Source organism: Bipolaris sorokiniana, assembly GCF_000338995.1.
Source record: "Bipolaris sorokiniana ND90Pr unplaced genomic scaffold COCSAscaffold_18, whole genome shotgun sequence".
Taxonomy (NCBI): domain Eukaryota; kingdom Fungi; phylum Ascomycota; class Dothideomycetes; order Pleosporales; family Pleosporaceae; genus Bipolaris; species Bipolaris sorokiniana.
This window is the reverse complement of record NW_006911912.1, coordinates 686,459-708,822: the sequence shown is the minus strand read 5'-3', so window position 1 is coordinate 708,822 and position 22,364 is coordinate 686,459. Positions and strand designations below refer to the sequence as shown.

General features: G+C 47.2%; 9 protein-coding genes across 9 annotated transcripts; 4 read left to right on the top strand and 5 right to left on the bottom strand.

Annotated features, from left to right (window-relative positions):
• Positions 1-228: 228 nt before the first annotated feature.
• COCSADRAFT_348498 (uncharacterized protein) lies at positions 229-3,250 on the top strand (the record flags this gene model as incomplete). The annotated part of the gene is made up of 10 exons (XM_007707288.1): positions 229-266; positions 309-564; positions 649-937; positions 996-1,167; positions 1,973-2,040; positions 2,125-2,376; positions 2,455-2,622; positions 2,688-2,921; positions 2,988-3,055; positions 3,115-3,250. The coding sequence occupies 10 exons, from the start codon at positions 229-231 to the stop codon at positions 3,190-3,192; spliced, it is 1,623 nt and encodes a 540-aa protein (XP_007705478.1). The 3' UTR covers positions 3,193-3,250.
• On the bottom strand, positions 3,216-5,786 carry COCSADRAFT_128842 (uncharacterized protein). Its single transcript, XM_007707287.1, has 6 exons — positions 5,579-5,786; positions 4,888-5,527; positions 4,822-4,830; positions 4,387-4,744; positions 4,255-4,325; positions 3,216-4,204 (listed from the first exon to the last, which is right to left on the bottom strand). Exons 1-6 carry the CDS (start codon positions 5,711-5,713, stop codon positions 3,309-3,311), a joined length of 2,109 nt encoding a protein of 702 aa, XP_007705477.1. The 5' UTR covers positions 5,714-5,786; the 3' UTR covers positions 3,216-3,308.
• Positions 5,787-6,246: 460 nt separating this feature from the next.
• COCSADRAFT_348494 (uncharacterized protein) lies at positions 6,247-7,680 on the bottom strand (the record flags this gene model as incomplete). The annotated part of the gene is made up of 2 exons (XM_007707286.1): positions 7,194-7,680; positions 6,247-7,139 (listed from the first exon to the last, which is right to left on the bottom strand). Exons 1-2 carry the CDS (start codon positions 7,645-7,647, stop codon positions 6,247-6,249), a joined length of 1,347 nt encoding a protein of 448 aa, XP_007705476.1. The 5' UTR covers positions 7,648-7,680.
• Positions 7,681-8,633: 953 nt separating this feature from the next.
• On the top strand, positions 8,634-10,068 carry COCSADRAFT_165269 (uncharacterized protein; the record flags this gene model as incomplete). The annotated part of the gene is made up of 7 exons (XM_007707285.1): positions 8,634-8,880; positions 8,935-9,107; positions 9,163-9,221; positions 9,272-9,407; positions 9,457-9,469; positions 9,534-9,608; positions 9,668-10,068. The coding sequence occupies 7 exons, from the start codon at positions 8,634-8,636 to the stop codon at positions 10,066-10,068; spliced, it is 1,104 nt and encodes a 367-aa protein (XP_007705475.1).
• Positions 10,069-10,471: 403 nt separating this feature from the next.
• On the bottom strand, positions 10,472-11,265 carry COCSADRAFT_41592 (uncharacterized protein). Its single transcript, XM_007707067.1, has 2 exons — positions 10,905-11,265; positions 10,472-10,858 (listed from the first exon to the last, which is right to left on the bottom strand). Exons 1-2 carry the CDS (start codon positions 11,128-11,130, stop codon positions 10,590-10,592), a joined length of 495 nt encoding a protein of 164 aa, XP_007705257.1. The 5' UTR covers positions 11,131-11,265; the 3' UTR covers positions 10,472-10,589.
• A 355-nt stretch (positions 11,266-11,620) lies between these two features.
• Positions 11,621-13,693, top strand: COCSADRAFT_41591 (uncharacterized protein). The gene is made up of 4 exons (XM_007707066.1): positions 11,621-12,309; positions 12,363-12,719; positions 12,769-12,912; positions 12,969-13,693. The coding sequence occupies exons 1-4, from the start codon at positions 11,770-11,772 to the stop codon at positions 13,428-13,430; spliced, it is 1,503 nt and encodes a 500-aa protein (XP_007705256.1). The 5' UTR covers positions 11,621-11,769; the 3' UTR covers positions 13,431-13,693.
• Positions 13,694-14,188: 495 nt separating this feature from the next.
• Positions 14,189-15,928, bottom strand: COCSADRAFT_41590 (uncharacterized protein). The gene has a single exon (XM_007707065.1). The coding sequence runs from the start codon at positions 15,860-15,862 to the stop codon at positions 14,237-14,239; it is 1,626 nt and encodes a 541-aa protein (XP_007705255.1). The 5' UTR covers positions 15,863-15,928; the 3' UTR covers positions 14,189-14,236.
• Positions 15,929-18,356: 2,428 nt separating this feature from the next.
• Positions 18,357-18,919, bottom strand: COCSADRAFT_102937 (uncharacterized protein; the record flags this gene model as incomplete). The annotated part of the gene is made up of 2 exons (XM_007707284.1): positions 18,357-18,749; positions 18,815-18,919. 2 exons carry the CDS (start codon positions 18,917-18,919, stop codon positions 18,357-18,359), a joined length of 498 nt encoding a protein of 165 aa, XP_007705474.1.
• Positions 18,920-21,052: 2,133 nt separating this feature from the next.
• On the top strand, positions 21,053-22,309 carry COCSADRAFT_262838 (uncharacterized protein). The gene is made up of 2 exons (XM_007707283.1): positions 21,053-21,701; positions 21,771-22,309. The coding sequence occupies exons 1-2, from the start codon at positions 21,217-21,219 to the stop codon at positions 22,231-22,233; spliced, it is 948 nt and encodes a 315-aa protein (XP_007705473.1). The 5' UTR covers positions 21,053-21,216; the 3' UTR covers positions 22,234-22,309.
• Positions 22,310-22,364: the final 55 nt, after the last annotated feature.

The following is a 22,364-nucleotide window of genomic DNA, read 5'->3' as shown; positions in this document are numbered from 1 at the left end:
ATTTTCCGCGGAAACTCGCCTGTCATCATGGCGTTAGCGCCACCCTCTCCAACCCCCCCGGTTGCCTTACGCTCAGTGTCGTAGTCTGCTAACAACTACAAGATTTATACCGCTAAGCATAGAAATGTTTGGAAATAAAGATCAACTTTATTTGTTGTTGCACTACAAACCTCATCCGTTTTTGCTCTTGACTCCCCACTCATCCATTTTGTTTCCATCATAGCAACCATGGGGCAATTATTTTCAAAACACAAATCTCAATCGAGGTCAAAATTAATTTCTCCGGGCCTCGAGGAGTCCAAATCTAGTACAGATGCATACCTGGCCAAACCAAGCGGCAGTTGCTGTCTCAAAGGCACTATTCACAAAGGCGAAGGGCGTGGCAGGTGGGAAACGATTGCAAATGTCGAGACGTACATATCAGTGCCACCAGCCAGCAAAGCCAACGGAAACGTGCTCCTGTATTTTCCCGATGTATGGGGTATGTTTCCCAACGGACTGCTCGTCATGGACGCTTTTGCAAGTGTAGGATATACAGTTCTGGGACTCGACTATTTCAGAGGTGTACGACTTCGCATTTCCCGCCCTTTTTTTCCATCCCGATTGTTTTGTTTTTGTTTTCGGGGTCTGATTGAGAATCGTTTTTAGGATCCCGTCTGGAAACATCGCAAGAATCGACATGATAAAACGAATCCAGGTTTCGACTACGAAGCTTGGAAGCGAAAACACACTGCGTTCGCCGACGAGGCGGTGCCAGAATGGGTTTCTACTGTCGTTGATCGATACAGGAAAGAGAATCCACAGACCAAGTTTGCATGTGTCGGGTATTGTTTTGGTGCGCCATACGTATGCGACGAGTTAGCTAAAGACCGAGTCACTGTTGGTGCTTTTGCTCATCCAGCTTTTTTGAAAGAGCACCACTTCCAGAATATAGAGAGTAAGTTTCAACACCAGTTTCTGAAATACATAGCAGCAACTGACGGATTGAAATCTAGAGCCTTTGTTCCTTTCCTGTTCTGAGAGAGACCATACCTTCGATGTTCCTAGTAGGCGACGCGCACTAGATATTCTACAAGAAGGAAGCAAAACGTTTCACTATCAACTATTTTCTGGTGTTGAACATGGTTTTGCCTTACGGGGAAATCCCGATGACCCTTATCAGCGTATGTATGCCGATTTTCTGTAGTTTCCAGACTGCTAATGAAATTTACATAACAGGCTGGGTCAAGGAACAGAGTCTTTCGGGAATTGTTGGATGGTTTGATTATTGGTTGTCGCAACCTGAGAATGCTTGAATGTTGACACTGAAGGTAGCATCAAGATAGAGCACATCATATATCGTTTGAGCTAAGATTTAAAATTACCGTAATGAGTCTTATTTATGCTCGTCTGTCGCATTTCCTACACTTCGGTCATTCGACTGAATGAATACTCCTGATTGGTTCAGTCGTGCGGTCAGACAAAAGCGATCTGCTCGTGATATATCATGCCAATTGTTACTTCAATACGATCGATACAATATTTGAGCAGAAGGAGTAGCAGCGATAACATGTGAGTGTGCAATTCTGCTAACGACGACTAGAACGCCGAGACGCATCTCAAACAACGCTCATAACCAACACATAATGATGGCAATGCACGACTCAGAATCACAGCTGACCTACAGAGATAGAATGTATGAACAGATTGGCCAAAAGCAGGCGCTGTCATAGGTCCGGGTTTCGCTGCAATGGGCCCGTTTTGGCCTCGGCCAGTTTCCTCGGAATGTAACCGGTGAGTCCCACCACGTCAGGTGGGGAACAAGTCCGCCCCAGCACGGGAACATCGACAAGATGTGAAATAGCGGAATACTTAATGTAGGAAGAAGATGGCGCGGCGTGAATAGCATACAGATTGAATGTCTTTGATTGACTACCCGATCGTAATCTTTTCTCACGCTGTCCAAGAACTACGCATAGCGAATACATCCAAGTCTCACTTTCTGCATCATGGCGCCTCCCCTAGCATTAGATTTCACTGGCGATGTCGCCATAGTAACAGGTAAGCATGCAGTTCAATCTCCATCCACCTCAATTTCCAGAAGAATAGTGGAATTTTCAATCTAATTACTCCATCCACATTCAGGTGCTGGCTCGCGAATGGATGGTGAAATTGGTAACGGTCGAGCGACTGCGATTTTACTGGCACGCCATGGTGCAAAAGTTGCTTTGCTCGACTACAATGTCGACTGGGCCAAAGATACCAAGCGCATGATTGATGAAGAGGGCGGTATCTCCGAGGTCATACAAACGGACGTGACGAAGGAGGAGTCGTGTAAAGCCGCTGTGAACAAGACGCTAGAACTTTTCGGTGCGGTACATATACTAGTGAACATTGGTAAGCTTCAACCTCATACATGCGAACACTTCGCCAAGTATTTTCGCACAGTGCGTTAATCATGCTTTGTTGTTGCAGTCGGAGTTGGCGGAGCCATGGGCGACGCAACAGTCGTAAACCTCGATGCATGGGAGCGCGACTTTCGTATCAACGTCACGAGCATGGTACTCATGAGTCGGTTCGTCATCCCCGAAATGCGGAAGCAAGGGAGAGGATCAATTGTCAACATGTCCTCCGTTAGCGGCTGTAAGTAAACGCTTCGGCAAAGTTGCCGCTCGTCGGCAGATCTGCAAACAGCTAACGCAATGTAGTATTAGGAGGTAACCCTAGTCTTCTTTACCCTACTACCAAAGGCGCCATCATTCAGATGACCCGGGCTATGGCGGCTCAGCATGGAAGAGAAAATATCCGTGTCAATTGCGTTTGTCCAGGAATGGTATACACACCTATGACGCGCGGGCGCGGCATGACAGACGAGATGAGAGAAGCTCGGATTAACCAAAATCTTATGAAGAAGGAAGGAACTGGCTGGGACGTGGGCTATGGTGCGTTCTCCCAAACTACCTACGGGACTTCAAAATTCAGACCAACGGAATAACACATATTTGCAGCTATATTATTCCTCTCAAGCAAGGAAGCAGGATGGATTACGGGATTGATCATGCCTGTTGATGGAGGCGTAAGTCTTCTAAAGCTTTGTTTCCTCTCCGGGAGCTGGAAACTAACGAAATTGCATAGACGACTGCTGGAAAAGCTGACCGACCTGCCCTGAAGCCAGACACGCTAGCTGAGACAAATACGGGCGTGAACAACTAGGCGAAACAGATATTTTTATGAGTAGTTAACACAATTAGATAAATAGCAGCTGAAACTATACTCTGATTCAGATAGTTATACACGAGTAATCGGCTCTAAATGTACCGAGAAATTGATTACAATGACATAGCATCCCGAGAATCGAGCCACATTTCCGGGAAGCAATCCAAAGCTGCCATGGAAGCAAAGTCCATTTCACCTACATGTGAGCCCATGGAAAATTCAGCTGAAAGTTCCGGGTGCAGATAAGGAAATGCAGGTATATATGAATTCATGTGCCCCCCAATTGCATCTGCTGACATCTGCGTAGTGCCTCGATCTTGGTCATGTCCAGCATCTGGCGGCTGTTGATGCTGGCCTAATGGGGCATGGCTCAAACTTCCGATAATGATGTTCAGACTTCTTTCGAGTATCGGACATAGACGCATGCCGACATTAAGAGCGCGAAGAAACGTTCGCAGCACTGGATGCGCAGTACCTTGATTGCATCTTTTGGCATCTTCTAGCACGGCTGATGCTCCCGTATAGATGCAGTACCCCATCAAGTAGGTAATATTCTCTAACCCGAATGTCGAATCAAGTAATAGAACTAGCTTCTCGATACCATGAGCCGCTGCGATGCATGTCTCGTAGTGAGCCGGTACAGACCAGAATGGGCGATGTGCTAAAATCACTGTGGTATAGTATAGAAGGTTTTGCGAAACAATGTGTGGTGGTGGCGAGACGGTAGGAATGTAATCTGGCTCATAACGCAGGTGAGCTGGAGACTCCGCTCGCCAGACATCAAGTCGTACTTTGATATCGCGTAGTGCTGACTCTGTGATTTCTCGACTTCTTCGGGAATAGAGCTGAGAAATGATGTCGTTTATGATGATGGACAGCTTGCATGAGTTTGCAAAGCAGGACACTGCGCGACTCGTCTGAGGTGCGTATCGACTCTGCGTGAGCTTGGCAATGTCAACAGAGTCCCCATAGTAGGGGGACCACGACTCGAGCTCCATGGAATCATCAACTAAAGGCGTCAGAAGCTACCAATAAACTTTAGGGGATGCATTCACTAACGCTGATCGAGTGTGCTATGTGGTAGTGATTCAGTAATAGCAGGGAGTCTTCCCGTGTACATGCTAATGGCTCTTCAAGGCCAGAGGTTAGTAATAAAGTGTATTCAACGGTTGGTAGTAGAAAATGACATACTTGTCCCAAAAGTAACAGCTCCAGAATAGCCGTTTCCGAACTTCAGCATCTACAGGGCCAAACCTTCGAATGCCAGGGTCGCAGTGCTGTAGTCCAAGGTCACTCGCCATCCGAAAAGCTATTCCGCTGTACACCCAGGCTTGCGAAATGGAGCCGTTTGCGAGCTCACGAGCGCTGAGTTGTAGGAGTGCTTGGACTGTTGGTATGGAACTTGGCTGCTGTATGGCCGTTCCTAACAAGTGACGCATGCGGACTTGCAGAAATTCTGCGCAGTCTCCAATTTGGTACTTGGCCGCATGCGCACATATCACAGTAAGAAGAAGTTCAGAGTAATAATGACCTCCAGTCGCCATATCACCTGTGAGATGTATCAGCACGAGATATAGCCTATCAACGGTATGATGATACGAGAGCCGGGTCGGGTATTGAACCTACGGAAAAAGGCTATGCCAGAAGTTAGTCGTATCGGGTATCGTTTTTTATAGAAGCAAGCAGACGTACCTGGACGGTAAACATACATAAACATTGGAGACACCCACGTCCAATGCATGTGCAAGAGCTTGGCCATGACCTGGCGTGGGATACCTGTCTGGAGTGAGGCGTTTCCGATTGCAAAGTCTTCCCATATCTTGGACTCTTGGTAGTGAGCCGTGAGTGTTGAACTGATTTCAGTTGTTGAGAGTGTGCCAGAAGGTGCTGAGCAGGCCTGCGATATTTGAGATGGCAACTGGAGCTGTGGAGGATCATGGATAGCCGATGTGGGACCATAATACTGTATATCGCCGTTTTCATCAAGGCTCAAATTTAGCAAGTGGTCTTTGGATGTGCTTGGACATATCGTTTGGAGGTTAGTAGGGCGATGGTTGGGTTTGAAAGCGGGCGTCTCTTCGGCAGGTGCAACATCTGGAGACACCATAGCAGCTGCGAGCGGGCCTATTGGAGTGGAGGCTGTCTGAGGAGAGGCATCGCTCTGTGAAGAAGCGCTGTGCTGGGCACGAAGACTTCCGATGGTTTCTTCAGCCTCTTGCAAGCGCTGAGCCATGGCTATGATCTGCGACATTGGCGGCGTCTTGTCGTATCGACACTCGTCGCCGTAGATATCGCATGTCTTGCAACGTGGCTGACCACCTCCACATCGCATCTACGAGAAATTTGTTCAGATTGGGTCAAGCAATGATGGAACAGAAGCTACCTTTCGGGCCCTGCAGTTAGCGCAGGTCAGTCCCCTATAGTGACGGGCATCATTCTTCGATCTGGAGCCCTTCTGTCTCGTGTGTCTGGCCTGGGACAGCCGCTGGGTAGAGGCATCATCCACGGGGGATTGCATGGTGGAAGAGAGGACTGGTCGTCACATCATGGCAACGTCCGAAGAAGCCTCTGATGCAAGTGGACGGACAAGGCTGGACAAAACGTGTAGAAGGTGGGTCAAGTGCGGGGAGACAAGGCATGCTTCGGCATCGCTACCACGACCAAGTGAGGCCGCGGCGTTGCATGCAGATCGCATGATGGATGCATCCATCGTATTGCCGGCAGCTGCCGGCCAAATTCCGCGGCTAAAATCCGAGTGCTACTAGTACAGAACACGGTGCTCTCACGCCAATCACTTGAGATTAGGCTTTAGGATATCTCAATAGACTTCAATATCAGATGACCAGCTGTACTAAGAACGTACATACTAGCCCATTTACGGCGTGGTCTGCTCATCAAATATGTGTGTACGTACGTCGGCAACTGGTCCCGCTTCCGTAATCTCACCTTCCTACTTTATCTATCTGTATTTCTGACTATACACACAACAGCCATCCATTTGCTTTCTTCTCATACCTCCCCCTTGTGTTGCCTGGACTGCCAGTCGTTCCATTAAGCCTTATACGACCGTGCAAGCATGCCAACGTCTGTCACGTTCGCAATGCCCAAAAATGCAGTATATGCTTTCTCAGCCCTGGCATCTCCGATCCTCTTTGTAACCTGCTCAAGGAACTTGGTGCGAAGGAACTCTACACTCAGCGGGTTCTCATAGCTGCCAAGGCCATGCTCGACGTGCAACTCGATCTTTCTGCCGCCCGCAAACTCAACCGTGACATAAGCCTCGTGTTCTTCGACCGCTTCATCGCTCGTCACCGCCACCTTCTCCCGCAGTGCTATCACAGTCGTGTTTTGTACCATCTCATCAGTGAACTGTGTCGGGGTAGCTTCGCCACTGAGGAGTGCCACGGCTGCCGCGTGGTACACACTGAATTTTCCCTCCAGGCCCGTTGTTGGTGTCTTGTTGTCCGTTAAGAACAAGACACGCGGAGCTGTACGTGCTGTCACGTTTGTGATTTCTCCTAGGTTTAAGCCTTGCTTCAAGGACTGTTCTCGTACCTGTATCCAGCCGTCAATTGCAGGATGGATAATTCGGTCGCAGGGGAATGGCTTGAACGTGTTGAGCAGTAACTCCCAGCGCTGACCAAGAGTGTTCACCTCAGCGGTCAAATTTTCCCGCGTGCTGATGACATGCGACCAGCCTCTGGGTGCTTCTAGACTTTTCAGGGATCCACTGAAACCTTTTTCTGCCAGCACTGCCGCCATGAGTCCATTCTGCGCTGCACGCCCTACGTGGAATGGTTTCGTATCGGTTCCAAAAGATTCGTGCATGCCCGTAACCTGAACCGACGCAATCGATATGGCCCGTTGAAGCTGGGGGAGGTCCAAGCCGAGTATTTTACCAACAGCAACTGCAGCTCCAACTGAACCTACAGTACTTGTGATGTCTAGGCCAAAGGTCAGTCTCTGGTGATGAAAGCGAGACAATCACGACAACTTACGCCATCCTACATTATAGTGTTCTGGGAAAACCGAGACGCCAATTTTGCATTCAGCTTCTACGCCAGCGATGAAGGCTGTCACAAAGTCCTTTCCTGATACCGGCGCTTTCCATTCGGCCACAGCAAGCAAGGCTGACAGCACAGGCCCCGAAGGATGGATTGGGTTGTCCCGGTGTGTATCGTCGTAATCGTCTGCATGAGATGCTATCCCATTGATGAGTGCTGCTGTATGGGCATCGACCAGTGTGTCCGTGGCCAAGATAGTAGAATTTCCCTGGCTACTCAGAAAAGGTGTCACCGCTTCGAAAGCAACACCGGCGGCTGGTTGAGAGTACCCACCAATGGCACAGCCAGCCCAGTTGTAGATACTTTTGACGGAGATATCAAGAACGGGATCTGGGATATGAGCAAATTGGAGGGCCAATGCCCATGATGCGATTGTTTTCGTGGCCATCTTTGCGTTAGGAACTGTGAATACGTAAAGCAGGCGGGGTGCAGTTGATCTTATATCCAAACCCAAACATAGCTGAAGTTAGCTTTCATAACCCATGTAAGAATAACATTGTATCCGCGCATGTCATAAAGAAAAAAAGCCGATCCGAATCGTCATCTAACCCAATTAGATTGAGTTGTAATGTCTTTTCTCATCACAGCAAGTAAATTTCTTGGGATCGCCATGCCAATTGCCTACATCTATTATGATGTGTTTACTGTTCAAAATGTGGGTATGTTCCGTGGGAAAACTCCACGGAAGACTTCCACTTGACTGGGGTGAAGAAACATGGGTTCCCCGAGTTTATGCATTTCTCATCTTGTAATAGAACCATCTTTCTTCATTCAATTTCCTTAAAAGCCAAGTGTATCAATTCAATATTTATTTTCACGCACAAGCTACAGACGTTGCAAGATGATATTGATGATATCTATCTACAGCGCGACATCAGGAGATCCAGAAAGCGCCCGGATAAAAGCATTGTAGACTTTTGTATATACCAATAGACCGCTTCTCAGGTTGGTTGAGTATAACCATCTAGACTTGGGAAGGTCAGACGACGGTCTAAGCTTCTAATGCCAACACCAAAACACATACTGAAGCTGCGACGGAATTTAGCCTCGCACTACGGACAACCTAGCTTGGCGATTCTTCAACAAACAAAGAATATCGCCGAGCCAAATATATGCGGGGTATTTGCGGGGGTGCAGGGCCGATCGTAGGTATGCTAAGGGAAACCGCCGCGGGTAATGCCCGAGGGCAATTAAACCATCCGACTCTCGAAGTAGTGTAGACAATCAAGGCAACTTTGGTCTTGAATTGATTTCACTGAGTTGAAATAAAGTCTGATTGTCCTGCGATGTGTTAATATTTTACGCAAGATTAGTTCGCGTTCGCGCTCAACTGTTCTTTCCGATTAATCTGCCTCGTCCCGCCACATCATCAACATGGGTGTCCACCACCTTTTGACTGGTTCTTACACCAACACAAGCCTATATCTTCTTGCTTTCGACACCGTTGCCAAAACATTGACACTCAACTCTACAGTCCCCGGTTTTGGTCTACATCAATATGTCACATCCAATGCAGCCCGGGATGTGATATATGCTACAACAATGAGCGAGCCACCCCGAATATTCTCGTGGTCAAGAACAGTGAACAATAAGATTACTCATATCAATACCGCCAACGTCAGTAAGTTTTGACTACACGAAACGACCGTTTTCTGTATCAAGCTAAACTAAATAGCTACATCTTCGTGCTACATTTCCGATAACGGAAACTTCACCTTCTCTGCTGGTGGCTCTAGCGCCAGAGTCAACGCGATTGATGAAGATAGTGGCATCGGAGAAGTGGTCAGCGAAATGTTCTATGTTCCCAAACAAGAAATTTCTCGGGTTGATAAAACCCGTAGTGCTGTCGTGAGTAATGGTGTTTAACTCAAACAAGCAAGCTTGGTTGACATAGAGAAACCAGCTTTATGGAGGACATGGATTCGATGTCAATGCCAATAGCAAGGGCTTTGTACCGCATCTGTAAGTCACAAGCCCTACGCTTCCCAATCTACCTTACTGACATGGTCAAGTGCCTGGGATGCGATCTTCATGTACGACATTCTAAGCAACGGAACAGCCAAGCTCCTTTCAATCAACCTGAGCCCAGAAGCCGGCGACGGCCCACGAAATGTGTACCCGAGCAGCGATGGAAAATGGTTATATGTAGTAAGTGAGCCGAAAGCACAAGTGTAGGTCTTAAACTAACGAAGCAAAGATCAACGAGCACTGTGAGTATTTGGTCTGATTGTCATAGAATGATTTGCGTGCCCCAAACTAACATGCGCCTCGCAGCCCAATACCTTGATATTTATGAGGTTGGAGAAACTAATTTGAAGCACACTCAACGTGCAAGCGCCATACCTGAGGGTACGTCACATACTCTAAGTAGATCACTATATTGCACACTAATACAAGGTATTTTTTAGAAGCCAGAGGCAAGTATACATACCGCAGCAACGCAGTACGCCTTTCCCGCGACAGCAAGACCATTTTCACCAGCACGCGCGGATGGAACAACACCGCAGCCAACGGCTGGGTTGCAGCTTTTGCGCTCGACGATAATGGCAAGCTCGCGTCAACTGATGCCTTGACATACTACGAGGCCCCACTTACACTCGGTTCTGCTGCGGGGCTTCGCGTAGCCTTTTGGGAGGACGAAACAAATGCTGATCCAACCGGCCTTACTGACTACATGTATTTGTCCGATACACAAGAGGGGTACATGTATATTCTCGGATGGTCGCCTAGTACCCGGAATCTGACACAGGTAGCTGCTTTGCACTATCCTGATAACTCAGCGCCTTATGAGGCTGTGTGGCTTGATTAGAACTAGTAAAAAATAGTAGTAGTTAAATCTTAGTACAATATGATTTTTCCTAGCTTAGTTATTCTAGAATAAGCGTCGTAATATTTCTAGTTATTTAGTATATTATCTAACTACGGAACTAAATCATCATATTCAAGAGTGGTTAATAAAATACTTGAAATAGATTCTAATATTGGAATTTTAGAAGTTATAAAAATTCCAAACTCACGACTATACCTAAAGTATTAGTGTTTATTGATAATAAATATATAGTAAGTATAGTAAATGCGACATGTATAGAATATACTATCATCGTCTTCAATCGTTAAACAGTTATATGAAGTGTAGAATAAGAGCCTATAATCGATGTCTAGGTAATAGGCTCTAGGTATACTTAACTCTACTAAGAGATTAGGTTTTTTTGTAAGAATAGAGTAGTAGAATGAAGAGTTATCTTAATATTGAATAGATCTATCCGCTGCTGGCGTTCCAGACCTTAAAACCTTGTCATGTAACACTGATGCATCTTTCCCATATCTTGCTCATGAACAGTTCTCCATATCAGCGTTCGTGTAATCTACATTTTCTATGAAGTCGATATGGTGCAGAGCACTTTTAAGCCGGATGATATCTCGCCCACAATCGATGTATATCGCCGCACACAAGGCCATCATGGATTGTGTTATCATCTTGATTGAAGGTGGTGTTCCTTGCTGACTGAGGTTGGTGCTGATACATTCGCTGAGATTTATGCGATTTGCGCATGTCAAAGCTCTTTGCGTAACACTTTGTGATTCGAAACTGACTGTCGCTAATAGAAAATCAGATTTTGACGGTGCCACACTTGGACTACCTACCTCGCTGATGGCCTTTGATATAACCTTCGTCAGCAATGACCAGATGAATGACACTTTCTCCGAGCTGGCTTAGGCGTCTGTATCCATCTGGATCTTGGAAATTGTTTTGCGTATTGCACCCAGCGCCTGGTGCTCGAAGTGCCTCAACAAGAAGTCTTATGTTCGCGAAGTGATAATCCAAATCGTTTTGAAGGGAAGTTATATACTCCGGGGGCCCAGCTGCCATGTTGTCTAAGACTATCAACTACAGAAAACTACAGCCTAGAAGTGGTAAGCAATATGAGTGAGGCAAGGTAAGAAAGACTGAAATAAAAAAGAATGTGGGACGGATTCGTAGGCATGCTCTTGCGTCTCATGGAGTTGCTTTTTCTGCACTCACACGTCAGACACATTGCTTATCTTTTTATGCAATAGTTTCTATCATTTGTGTATCTGTTACACATGAAAAGGCTATCAGCGATACTATTCTTAACTGCTAATCGTGCTTGTCACTCGAATTATCGATAGTGCGCTTATCGCCTGCAAATTAGCGAGTGTTTGCTTATCTCCCTGCAGATCAGCGAGTACATGCGTATCTCATTCCTTCTGTCAATTAAGGCTTGCTTATCTCTCCTCCAGATTAGCGAATACGCGCGATCGGTGAGCGAGCTCTTATCCGTATCTCCACATGGACTTTGCTTTCAACTCCGAGGAATGTCTATACTCTACAACTGGCTCGATGAGATTGTCATACAGAGTGTTTTTGAGTTAGTTATCTGTATAGTTCTACATATTCTTCACAGGGACAACCTCATCTAAGAGACGTCCCAACATATAAATTCGAAAAGCATTCCATTCATCCTCAAATGGATGTATCACTACTACAATGGAGAATCTTCACTTGAATGTCTTAATGACCACACCTGTGCGGAAGCGTCATGCTCTTCTATTGGCCGACAACAACAACAGTGAGAATTCAACCCCGATCGATTGCTTGACCAACTCTCCACTATTTACAACTAAAGCCCTAGCCCGAGATGTGCCAGCTACACCGCAGGCGAGACCATCTCAGTGTGGACTGTTAGCAGCTCTGTCCCTGGAACGTCATGATGCTTTAGACACACCACCTCTCCGCCAAGACGATGCGGACAGACGATTATTCTTTAATGTCACAACTCCTTCAAGCATCTTTATTTGTGGCTCGCAGGGGTCAGGAAAGAGCCATACGTTGTCTTGTTTGCTGGAGAACTGTTTGGCAGACTCGAATGCGACAATACTACCAAGGCCTCTTTCAGCATTGTTGTTTCATTATGACACCTTCATATCTGATGACGGCGGATCACCTTGTGAGGCAGCATTCCTAGCGTCGTTGTCTGGAGTTCAAGTGAGGGTTGTATGTGCTCCAACCAACATACGCACGATCCAGGTCAGTCCAGTTCTGTACCTGATACATGGTCATAGCATTGACAGAAGTGAAAGAAAACATATCAGCATCTGAATGTCAATGTAGAACCACTTCAAATCGACAGCTATGATCTCAACACAAAACGCATCTTGGATCTCATGGCTGTCAAACCAGAGGAAGGAAGTATTCCTCTTTATGTTCACACAGTCAGTCGCATATTGAGAGAGATGCGTATGTCTCAACAAGCGACTGGCGCACGATTCGACTACCAGACATTCAAAACAGAGATTTTGGCGGCAGACCTTTCGCCAGCTCAACTTGCACCCCTTAACCAACGCCTTGCCATGCTTGAGAGCTTCATGCCACCCATGGGAGACATGAGAAAGGGGGAAAATAAAAAAAGCCACAGAGGTACAACATGGAAAAATCAGGTAAGAGAGCCATTCATCGTATTATATGACAAAATTGACGAAGACACAGCCTGGCTTACTGACAATAGTCGATCTCTCCTGCCCTTGTGTTTCGCCAGAGACTGCTTGCTCGTTGTTCAACATATGCCTAAGTTTGTTTCTTGAACAGAAAATAGTCTGCGGTCGTGTTGTTGCTCTCGATGAAGCCCACAAAGTCAGTATGAAAAGCTATAGGGAGCTTGATAACTCAGAAAATGACCATGATATTAGTACATGACCAGTTCTCCAGAATCATCGGTACTCACAAACTCCCTCTTATCGACCGTGAGGCTTCAAAGACATCTTGGAGCACGGATATTTGTGTCTACTCAAGAACCGACGATAGCACCAGCCTTTTTGGATCTCTGCACTGTAACCATCATACATCGGTTTTCCTCGCCTGCTTGGCTGCATGCCCTCGACGCTCACATTGCACTCATGCAACAGCACGAATCTGACTCGATCGCTCAGCGAGACAACCATTCCAATAGTCGGAAAGAAACCGCGAGGGAAATCTTCAAAAAAATCATCCAGCTCAAACCTGGCGAAGCACTTGTGTTTGCGCCTAGCGCGATGACAGCTATAGGTAATGTGGATGGTTCCTCCGTGGATGGCTCAACGAAATTTTACATGCAGGTCAGGATCAGATCGAGACTATCAGATGACGGCGGATGTAGCGTACTTGCTGGTTAATTACGAGTCGTCATATCCTTAGCTCATACGCCATGAGTGATAGGTGGGTGCCTACGATCGCTTTATTGCTTTCATCACGGATGAAGACGTCAAGACGTATCACCATGACCTATCAAGGGTCTCCGCAATGTAGTCCACAGAATCAGAGTGCTCTGTTCAATTGAGACAGAGTTTTTGCAGTTGTAGCATCCGTAGGCACCATCCGTATCCAAGTTGAATCTGATTTTCCCATTGTACCTAGCCTGTGGAATGCTGTGAAATATGATCAAATAGAGCTAGGGAATGCGGTCCACTACACCTTGGCTACAGGCACTCTCGAAGCGGACACGGTGGACCAGACTCACGACAGGAACAATGACGTACTCTAGTAAAACTAAACTTTTAGTGAGCTTAATAACAATAATAAAAGTATATAATAATACATATATACCTGTATCTAGTTTTGAAAAGCGTTTACATCTATATAATTGTAAATAAATAGTCTACCAGTAGTATATCAGCTATACACAGCGCCTATATTAGTCTTAGTAAGGTTATTGCATAAGTTAGTGTAGTAGGGTTATGCGGCGCTCGGGCGTGTATCACTTTTGTGTTGAGGGGGTGCCTGGCGGAGCATGACGTCGTATAGACACTAAGCGACGGCTAGATTTCACCGCGCTCGGGTGCTATCGACTGCATGCTTCTCGGTAGTATGCAGAGTGAAGTCACGAACCAATCAGAACACAGACACCACATTTAGATCGGTCAAAATTCACCGACCTACTCAGCTATTGTTAAAAGGACACGATGTAAGGTGTCGTACTCAATTACGAGGTGGCAACACTTGCCTCATATCTACGCAAAATTGCCTTGTAGTCATTATACCATTCCTCCAACCACCCCGTCGCGTCAATCATGCGTGTCGTGTAGCAGCTCAGCGTTGGATCGAGAACCTTCATAGGCGCTACCAAGTTCCGCAGTCTAAGGCCACATTCTTCGATACGGAAACAGTCTTTCGGCAAGCATTGGCCATATGTGTTCTCTGGGTCGTTGGCCGCTACCAGGGTAGTGACGAGCACGAAAAGAGCATGCAAGACGGCTGGTGCAAAGCAAAATGAAGGTAGACCGATAACCAGGGTAGGGTCCATTTCGGCTGCCGTTTCTATTACACTGTGGCAGTTTTGCACAAGGATTTGCAGCGCTTCCCGCAGCGGAGGGATGATCATGGTAGGCTTTGGAAAGTCCTTGACTGGAATGCGTCCGGGGATAAACGGCGATGCAAAGGATGCCTTGTTGGTGGGAGTGTGTAGCACAAGCTCATACAGGTGTATCATGGACACGTGCCAGTATACTCTGAGTATCTTGGAATGTGTGAGACTCGGTGGGATCTGAGCTGCCCATGCATCGAGTTTGAGCTTGAGTGCGTCAATGACTGCGTAGACGTTGTAGTCGTTTCCATTAACAAAAGTAGATATCTGGCAGAGACACAGGTGGTTGGAGATTTGCTGATCCAGCTGAGTGATACGGGCAATCTGACAAAACAGCAGGTCGGACGCATCGCCGTTGCTCTCCAGGTACCCGGCACATTCATCCAGGTAAGCATCCCAAGGAACAGGACTGGGTCGGCGGGTGCTCATGGAAGAAGTAGAGGTTGCGATGTAGCATGCTATCCAGGTACGGCGTGCCTCTAGTGATGCCGTGTCCTGGAGTCTGCAAAAGAATGCCGGAGGCGTCGGCTGCAGCGAGCCTCCAGCGATTCCGAGATCAATAGCCATGTCGGTGGCTAGTTGGAGGATCTGATAACAGCTTCCTTGCTGGCCGTTGCGCGTGCTCTTGGTGTAGAAAGCGGGTAGCAGCAGAGCTTGCACAAGCTCAAGGGACCGCTGCCCTCGGGCAATCACCTCATCGCCAAGGATGCGCATGGCTTCTCGAACAAGCTCATCGTGCAGATCCAGATCAACACCTTGGGCCTCTTGCGTGACCGTGAAAACTAGCGCAGCCACCAGCAAGACGGGGGATTTTGCTCGATGGAACTCGAGATTGGTAGTCAGGCGGACTGCCGGCCACGCGGTCTCGGCTTGAAGTGCATAGTGGTGGAGTAGCTGTTGCTGCTTATAGAGCGGGATACGCGCATCCAGGGACGACAGGATGGCGTCGTGGTGGCTTTCGGGGAGGCTTGCGGGCGAACGGCTTAGCGTTGACAGACTACCCGGCGAACAGCTTGGGGGAGTGGAGATGTTTTGATGGGACTGTCTCTGTAGGGCATTCTGAAGTTCCTGGACCTGGGCTTCGAGCTCACTAATGCGGTCGCGTTGTAGGCGTGGTGCTGCCGGTACACACTCAAGATTGTTGCGATGGCACCGCTCGCAAATGCCTGGTTGTGGGGAGGTGCCCACGTCGCATTTGATTTTGAGACGATGACATTCTTCACAGGCGCGGTAGCGTTTTCGCATGGTGCTACCAAAGGCCCGGGCTATGGTGAGGTTCGATTTCACTTGTTTGGCGGTTCTTAAAGTCTATGACAACTTGATTTGACCTGCAGGCAGTCATTCTGGGAGGCCTGGGGCTGGGCTTGGGCTGGGCTTGGGCTGTGGCTGTGTCGGCCCGGGGCACCCCCACCCTGGTGAAGCTCGCCACCTTGCATATGTACACTACACTACACGCACACAATTTATTTACGCCCAACGGCCGAGCCGGAAGAGCTACTAACGCCATTCTAACTTTACACTTGTTACAAAGCCCCGAGGTCACTAGAATATAATCGAATAATAGTAATGATAATAATTTGAAAACGGATCAAAGGATGCAACGCGTATAGCACGTTCCATAATTGAACTTTAACAGTCGATATTCTATTCCGTCTGAGTCAGTATTGAAAGTCTTGAGAGTTATTGCAATAGGTGTACATACGCAGCAGGCTGATGAACGAGCAATAACCTGATTCACGTTGCAGAAGGTCGTGCAATACTTCGGATCTGAGGTACCATCACCGCAATAGTAGAGGATTTGTTTGTTGCCGTACTGCTCACACTTCAACACCATTAGCAAAGATTTGTCTGATACTAGCGCATGTTGTACTGGTGCACAGGGATACTAGTGTATTTTCCTATCTTCACCTTAGGAATTAAGACTTACAGTGCCGCAATACAAGTCTGCTTGAATAGTAGGGATCCATGCTAGCAAAGCGAAAAACGTAATAGAGGAAGATCTTATCTTTTGCGAATCGTCTGTAATATTGGAAATATAATTGAATGTTTATTATGTAGTGGATAATAAATAGAGAGACGTCTCTAGTTTATATAGTTCTCTTCAGTCTACTAAAAAAACACTGACGTAGAACATTAGCCCAGCTCTGTGTTAGATGTGATTGTTAGTGTTACGGAAAGTGACGGAATATTTTTGTCTCTTCTAAGAAACCTTATAAGCCAATACCAAAAGTTAAACCCCGCTTCTATCTTGTCGTTTGATTCCACGACTTCCGTAGGGCGGATATCATTGAGCATCTCTATCAAGGATATTCTTTGTTTCTCTTTCTTTTTACACATCTTTTTTTTCTTTTTCTTTAACTTTTATCTCTTGAAGCGATGATAAAAGAAAAGAGAAAAGAGAAGAGAAAAGAAGGCCTAAGCTACAGTGCTAGATAGAATATTACAGATAGCGTCACACTAACATAGACCCCTGTTTTTGTGGGGTGATGAATATCTTCTATACGAGTACTCAATAACCTTCGCCCTTCCGCAGCTGTCCGGGCATCTTACATCATACGTAACGCCTAATTTGCTCAGCAATAGTCTATATCAATAGAGTAGCTTGTTCGCATCAGTGCAGATGGAGGTGAAAAAATGCTCCACGACAATAGCGTGGGCTGTTAGAGAAGATAGAGTCTCGTATAAACTGTATAGATCATGAGAAGCTGCTTTAGATAAATCGTTTCAACTATTTATACGTACGAATAGGCGGATTTTTTAGCCCCAGAATAGGCCGGGGTCCTGTCAACGGCACAGATGTTCGTGAATTTCGGGATCGGAAAAGAAGGGGACGTGAGATTTTAGTGCTTTTTCGGCTTGGGTTTCCCGTCCTCTCGTATTTATTTGGACTTGTCGCACGGCCCCCAAACATTATTTATGGACCTCGTTGTGATGTGTACTGCAGTCTGGCACACATACACACGAGACGAAACATGTAGGGATCAGTGTAGGGATCACAGCCAGGTTGTAGTAGGGCTATTTTGCAACCAGCTCGGAATATACTAATCTAAATTTACTGGAATTTTACCAATAAAAGAAGATAAGTGCCGCTTTCTTATTTCCTCTTATACCCTTGATAGATGTTGATAAAATAGTTCAAGCATCTCAAAGATTTCTTTAATAGTGTATAACTCTGTATCAGAAAGTCAAAATCTCTTATAGAAAAATTCAAGTAGAAGAGGTTCTAAATAGTTATCGAATATTACAATGTGGGAAGGGCGTTTTTGGTATATAAAACTAAGTAATCTAGCATCTGTTACTTCGCAAGGGACCCATACATATTCCGTTGTAAGTAACAACAAGTAGTATTCTCGGCCCTATAACGTCTCGTGACTTCTCCTATCAGTCTTCGGCCAGCCCTATCAAGCTCAATGCGACGCTCTACACAATCACGATAATGACATTACAACGAAGATTTCAAGAGACTTCTCGTCAAGGTAGGCTAAGTCTTGCTATGTTATCTTAATAGAATGAACCTTCTCAAGTAGCCCGCACGTTTGCAATAGCATATGACGTGCCAGAGCCAGCTCCACAAAAGTGCCTTCGCGGTACCCATTCAGTGTTGTTATCTACTTGCACACAGTATGCGCCTCTTCATCACCGGTCCATTTAAGTAGCAGGCTTCTCCAAAAAAACTAATCTCTATTCATACCATTCGACTCTCCCGCAAGCTTATAACTAGGCTTTCTCTTGTGCTTCTTCAATTTGGCTGCTCCAGGCCTGGGCTTGCCGGTGCCCATCTAAAGAAAGGCATAGCATCCGGCTTTGTAGTACTTCTGATTTCCGAGTCCCTATCATCCAAAGTATCAATAGGAAGGAGTGTTGCTTCAGGTGAAGCTAGTGGGGGAGGAGGCGAGGATGGAGGAGGGTATCGAAGTGGATCCGGAGGTCCAGGCGGAGTTGCGTGCTGAGAGGGCTCGGGCATAGGCCACATGTGCATGGTCACATTCCAACCCGGCTGTACTAGGGATTGCCAAACCTGTGGAAGAATGACTTGGCCGTTGGGCCCGACAAGATCGTAATGGCCTTCGTGGACATGAGGCCCAATTACATCGACATGGAGGAAAGCTTGTTTGATGAGTTCTTCCATACCCTATAGTGGTGGATTAGTTGCGAAGGAACGAGTACATGTATGAGGGGTGCGTGGTGACAGCTTACCTTCCATGACTTGACTAGATGATACGGAAAAGTGAATTTCCTTCCCACAGCATCTTTGAAGTTTATTGGCTCCTTCGGCTCGTTTGGAATAGCCTCTTTCTCCATAAAGAGCGTCTCGATGTCAACAGGCCCTTCTCTCCTTTCCATTGAAGATGTAATCCAAACCAAAGTCACAATTTCGAGCTGACCAAAAACGGTAGGCACACTTTCTTTGTGCCACTCATCTACATGCAGCAGCTTAGATCCTCTAGAATCAATATGGGCGAGGATGAGATGTCGTTGGTAGCTATTAAGGTTGTGTAAAGTTTTCAATGGACTGCTGTTTTGTGCCTCTTGCTTCTGTAGAAGGGCGCGAATCTCTACTTCCAGCAAAGTGAGTTCTACGATGCTTAGAGAAGCGCCAAAGCCGGAGCTTAGGCCAGGAAGTACGCTGAACGTCCATGCTTGTAGAAATCCAGGAATATGATTCGCTTCTGTACTAATAGAGCTTGGTTTCGGTTCTTCGGCATTGATGGCCTCGCTTTTTTTGGGAGCTGCTTCTTCTGGTGGTCCCTGTTGGTGTTGCGTGCTCTTGTTGAGTAGACTGGGGTTCCCATCCTCGATATCCTCCTGGGCGTTTTCGGAATTTGGTGCTGAAGATTGGCCGGCGTCTACCTTGATTGAAACTTCACTACTCCGAGCTGATGCCTTCCCTAGGGGAGCTTCCGTAGGCAGACTGCTGGAAACCGGAGAGTATTTTGTCTGAGATGGAGTAGGTACTCGCGAGGCTAACCGGTTTTGGGGAGCCGAATGAGTGTCTGCAGCTGGTGGCTGGTTTGGTTTCCTTTGCTCTTGCATTGCTTCATTTGATGCGACTTGCCCCGCCCCTACGGTGGTGTCCGTGTGTTTCTCTTTACTCTTATCCTTGTTGTCATGGACATCGCCTTCCAAATCCTTCTTACGCCCACCATTTTTAAAGCTGATCTTTTGAAATAATCTCTTGCCTCCACTCTCCTTTGCTTCTTTAGACCTATCGTTTGAGCTGCTTTCTTTGAGAGTTCCCGCCCTCTGCAGCCTCAAAATCGTTGTTTTCATTTCTGTCTGCTCCCGTTCATCAACCCGTCTGCCAGAACTCTGTTTTTGCGCAATGGCTAAATTAGCCACTACCACCAACAACAGGAGATTGGTCTTTGAGTCTCGAAGATCGTTACGTAGATCATGAAATGATGACTGCAAGAAGGGCCATTTAGCCTTTTCAGAGCGAGAGAGCTTGATCCTAGAGTCGGGTCGTGGTGTTATTCCTTTGACTTATCTGGTCGCTCGTTTAAGGTACTTCTTAATCTAGCTGAAGAGATGTCTGAGAGCGCGTTGGAGGTGAAAATGGAAGTATGGGTCTCATCGAGCTGGGATTGAGGTTTTATGAGATCCTGCAGTTAGTTTCTCTATAGCGGTGTAAACACCACTGAGTGAGGCTGTGACTTAGAGATTTTTTAGCAGGCGTAAGAAGAAAAAAGAGACTAACAGGATCCCGCCGGTACTACTGATATCATTCGCAATACTCTCGACCCCCTTGCTTGCAGTGCTGACTGTCTCTACAAGAGCAAAAGGCCCTCCGCAAATAATAGCAAGATTAAATGTTGGAAAAGTATCTCGCGGCCATCAAGAACGCTGAAATAGTAGCTAGATATGGCAGTGGACAGGTGCATTTGATTGTTGCTGTACCGGTGTATTCGCTGGCAACTGAACACTACCCCTGCAAGGCGCTAGTACCGTGCGATAAGTACGTGTACAAAGCTGACGGGAGAAGAAGAAACCGATTGTACGCGCTATTGTAACCACAACCATGTCTTGTTTTATGTCAGCCATGCATCCATATTTTTGTCTTTTCAATGTTCTTCTTACATATCGCGTCATCATCAACCCGACTAAAATGCGAACTTTCAATGCCGCGTTGCCGAATAGAGCGACAGAATGCGAGACATGTCTATTGCCTGCCATTCGCCAAAACAACGTGGGGCATCCTCCACAACACCTCAATTCCCACGTTATAAAGGTACATGGAAATCTCAACATTTCGCTTTCTCTTTCATGTTAGCCTCGCAGAGAATTTAGCATTAAACACCACTCGCACCCCACCCGCTCCATCCAAGCTCCACCCCCGCAACCTTCCATCCGGAGCTTGTTCGAAACAAGCAACGCGGCCCATACATCCCCTCCCCCACTGGTGACCCGGGGGAACCACTCCATCACCATTTTGTGGCCCGCCTTGAAACCACCCCCGGAATCTCACCTGCATGCTGGCGCCTGGGCTGACGCAAGGAAAGTATACCATGTCATACCACTCTCTTTAATCATACCTCGCCTTATACCCGTGGAACTCCCTCTCCGTCACTTCCGCACGCGACACACCCCCTCTATCCACAATGAAGCTCAAAGCCACCCTACGCGCCCGCATACCAGGGATCTACTGGAGTCCGCACGACGTCGCATCTCCAGAAGCCTCCTCATCATCCTCAAAACCCAAATCGCGAATGCCCTTTTCGCTAAAGTCATCCGCACCCGATCCTGCAACTACTATCCGCACCCGCAAATCCAGACTGATGAGCTCGACGACCCCCGAACCCAACGTCGAACTTGACGCGCGCACATTAGCACAGGGCCAATCGTTGTTTTTCGCCCGCTTGCCAATTGAGCTGCGCAGAATGGTGTACGAGTTTGTCATGGGCGAGGAAGTAGTGCACCTGACGCTGAGCCAGAAGCGGCGGTTCGGACATTGCATCTGCCATAGCGAAGCCGACAACCCAAAAAGAGGGAATCAACAATGTAGCTGTCGAGTCCTTGTCGGGGGCAAAAAGGGAGCGAGACTAGATGGCGGCGCTGCAGCGCTAGTGCGAACATGTAGACGCATGTATGTCCTCACCCTATTTAGCAGTACCGCTTGGATATGAAGGAGAGAAGGCTAATAGCGATGACACAGGTACTCAGAAGCAATCCCGCATCTCTACCGTACACATACGTTTTCCCTCCTACACATCACGCACCTACTCTACCTCCCTTCTTCCGTCCCGCAACTCCGCCTCAACACGATCCGCACCTTGCATCTCCGCTGGGCCATTCGTGCACTGCCCTACCTCCGGCGCGGCCCCTCGAGTCGCGTTGCGTATCGCGAGGACACGGCGAATTGGGAGAGGGGGTGGGCCATTATAGCGGGGATGCAGGGGTTAAGGGAACTGCATGTTGTGCTGATTGATCCGAGTCCGCAGGGGCTGTGGGAGAGGAATTGGTTGCAGCTTGAGGATATGCTGCTACAGAGTGTGAGGGGTGTTACGAGACCGAGGGATGCGGTGGTCGTGATGCCGTATCAGAGTTGTGGTGTGAATTGGGATATGGGGGACGGGTGTGTGAGGTTGGTGAGACCGGAGGATGAGGGAGATGTGTAGAATTGCTCTTAAAGAGTGAGCCTAGTACGCTGTATATAATACACCCATAATAAACGTATAAGCGATTTATATCGTCAGTTCAGTTCATGTTCATTACCTTCATTCAACAACATTATCTAATCATCCCATCA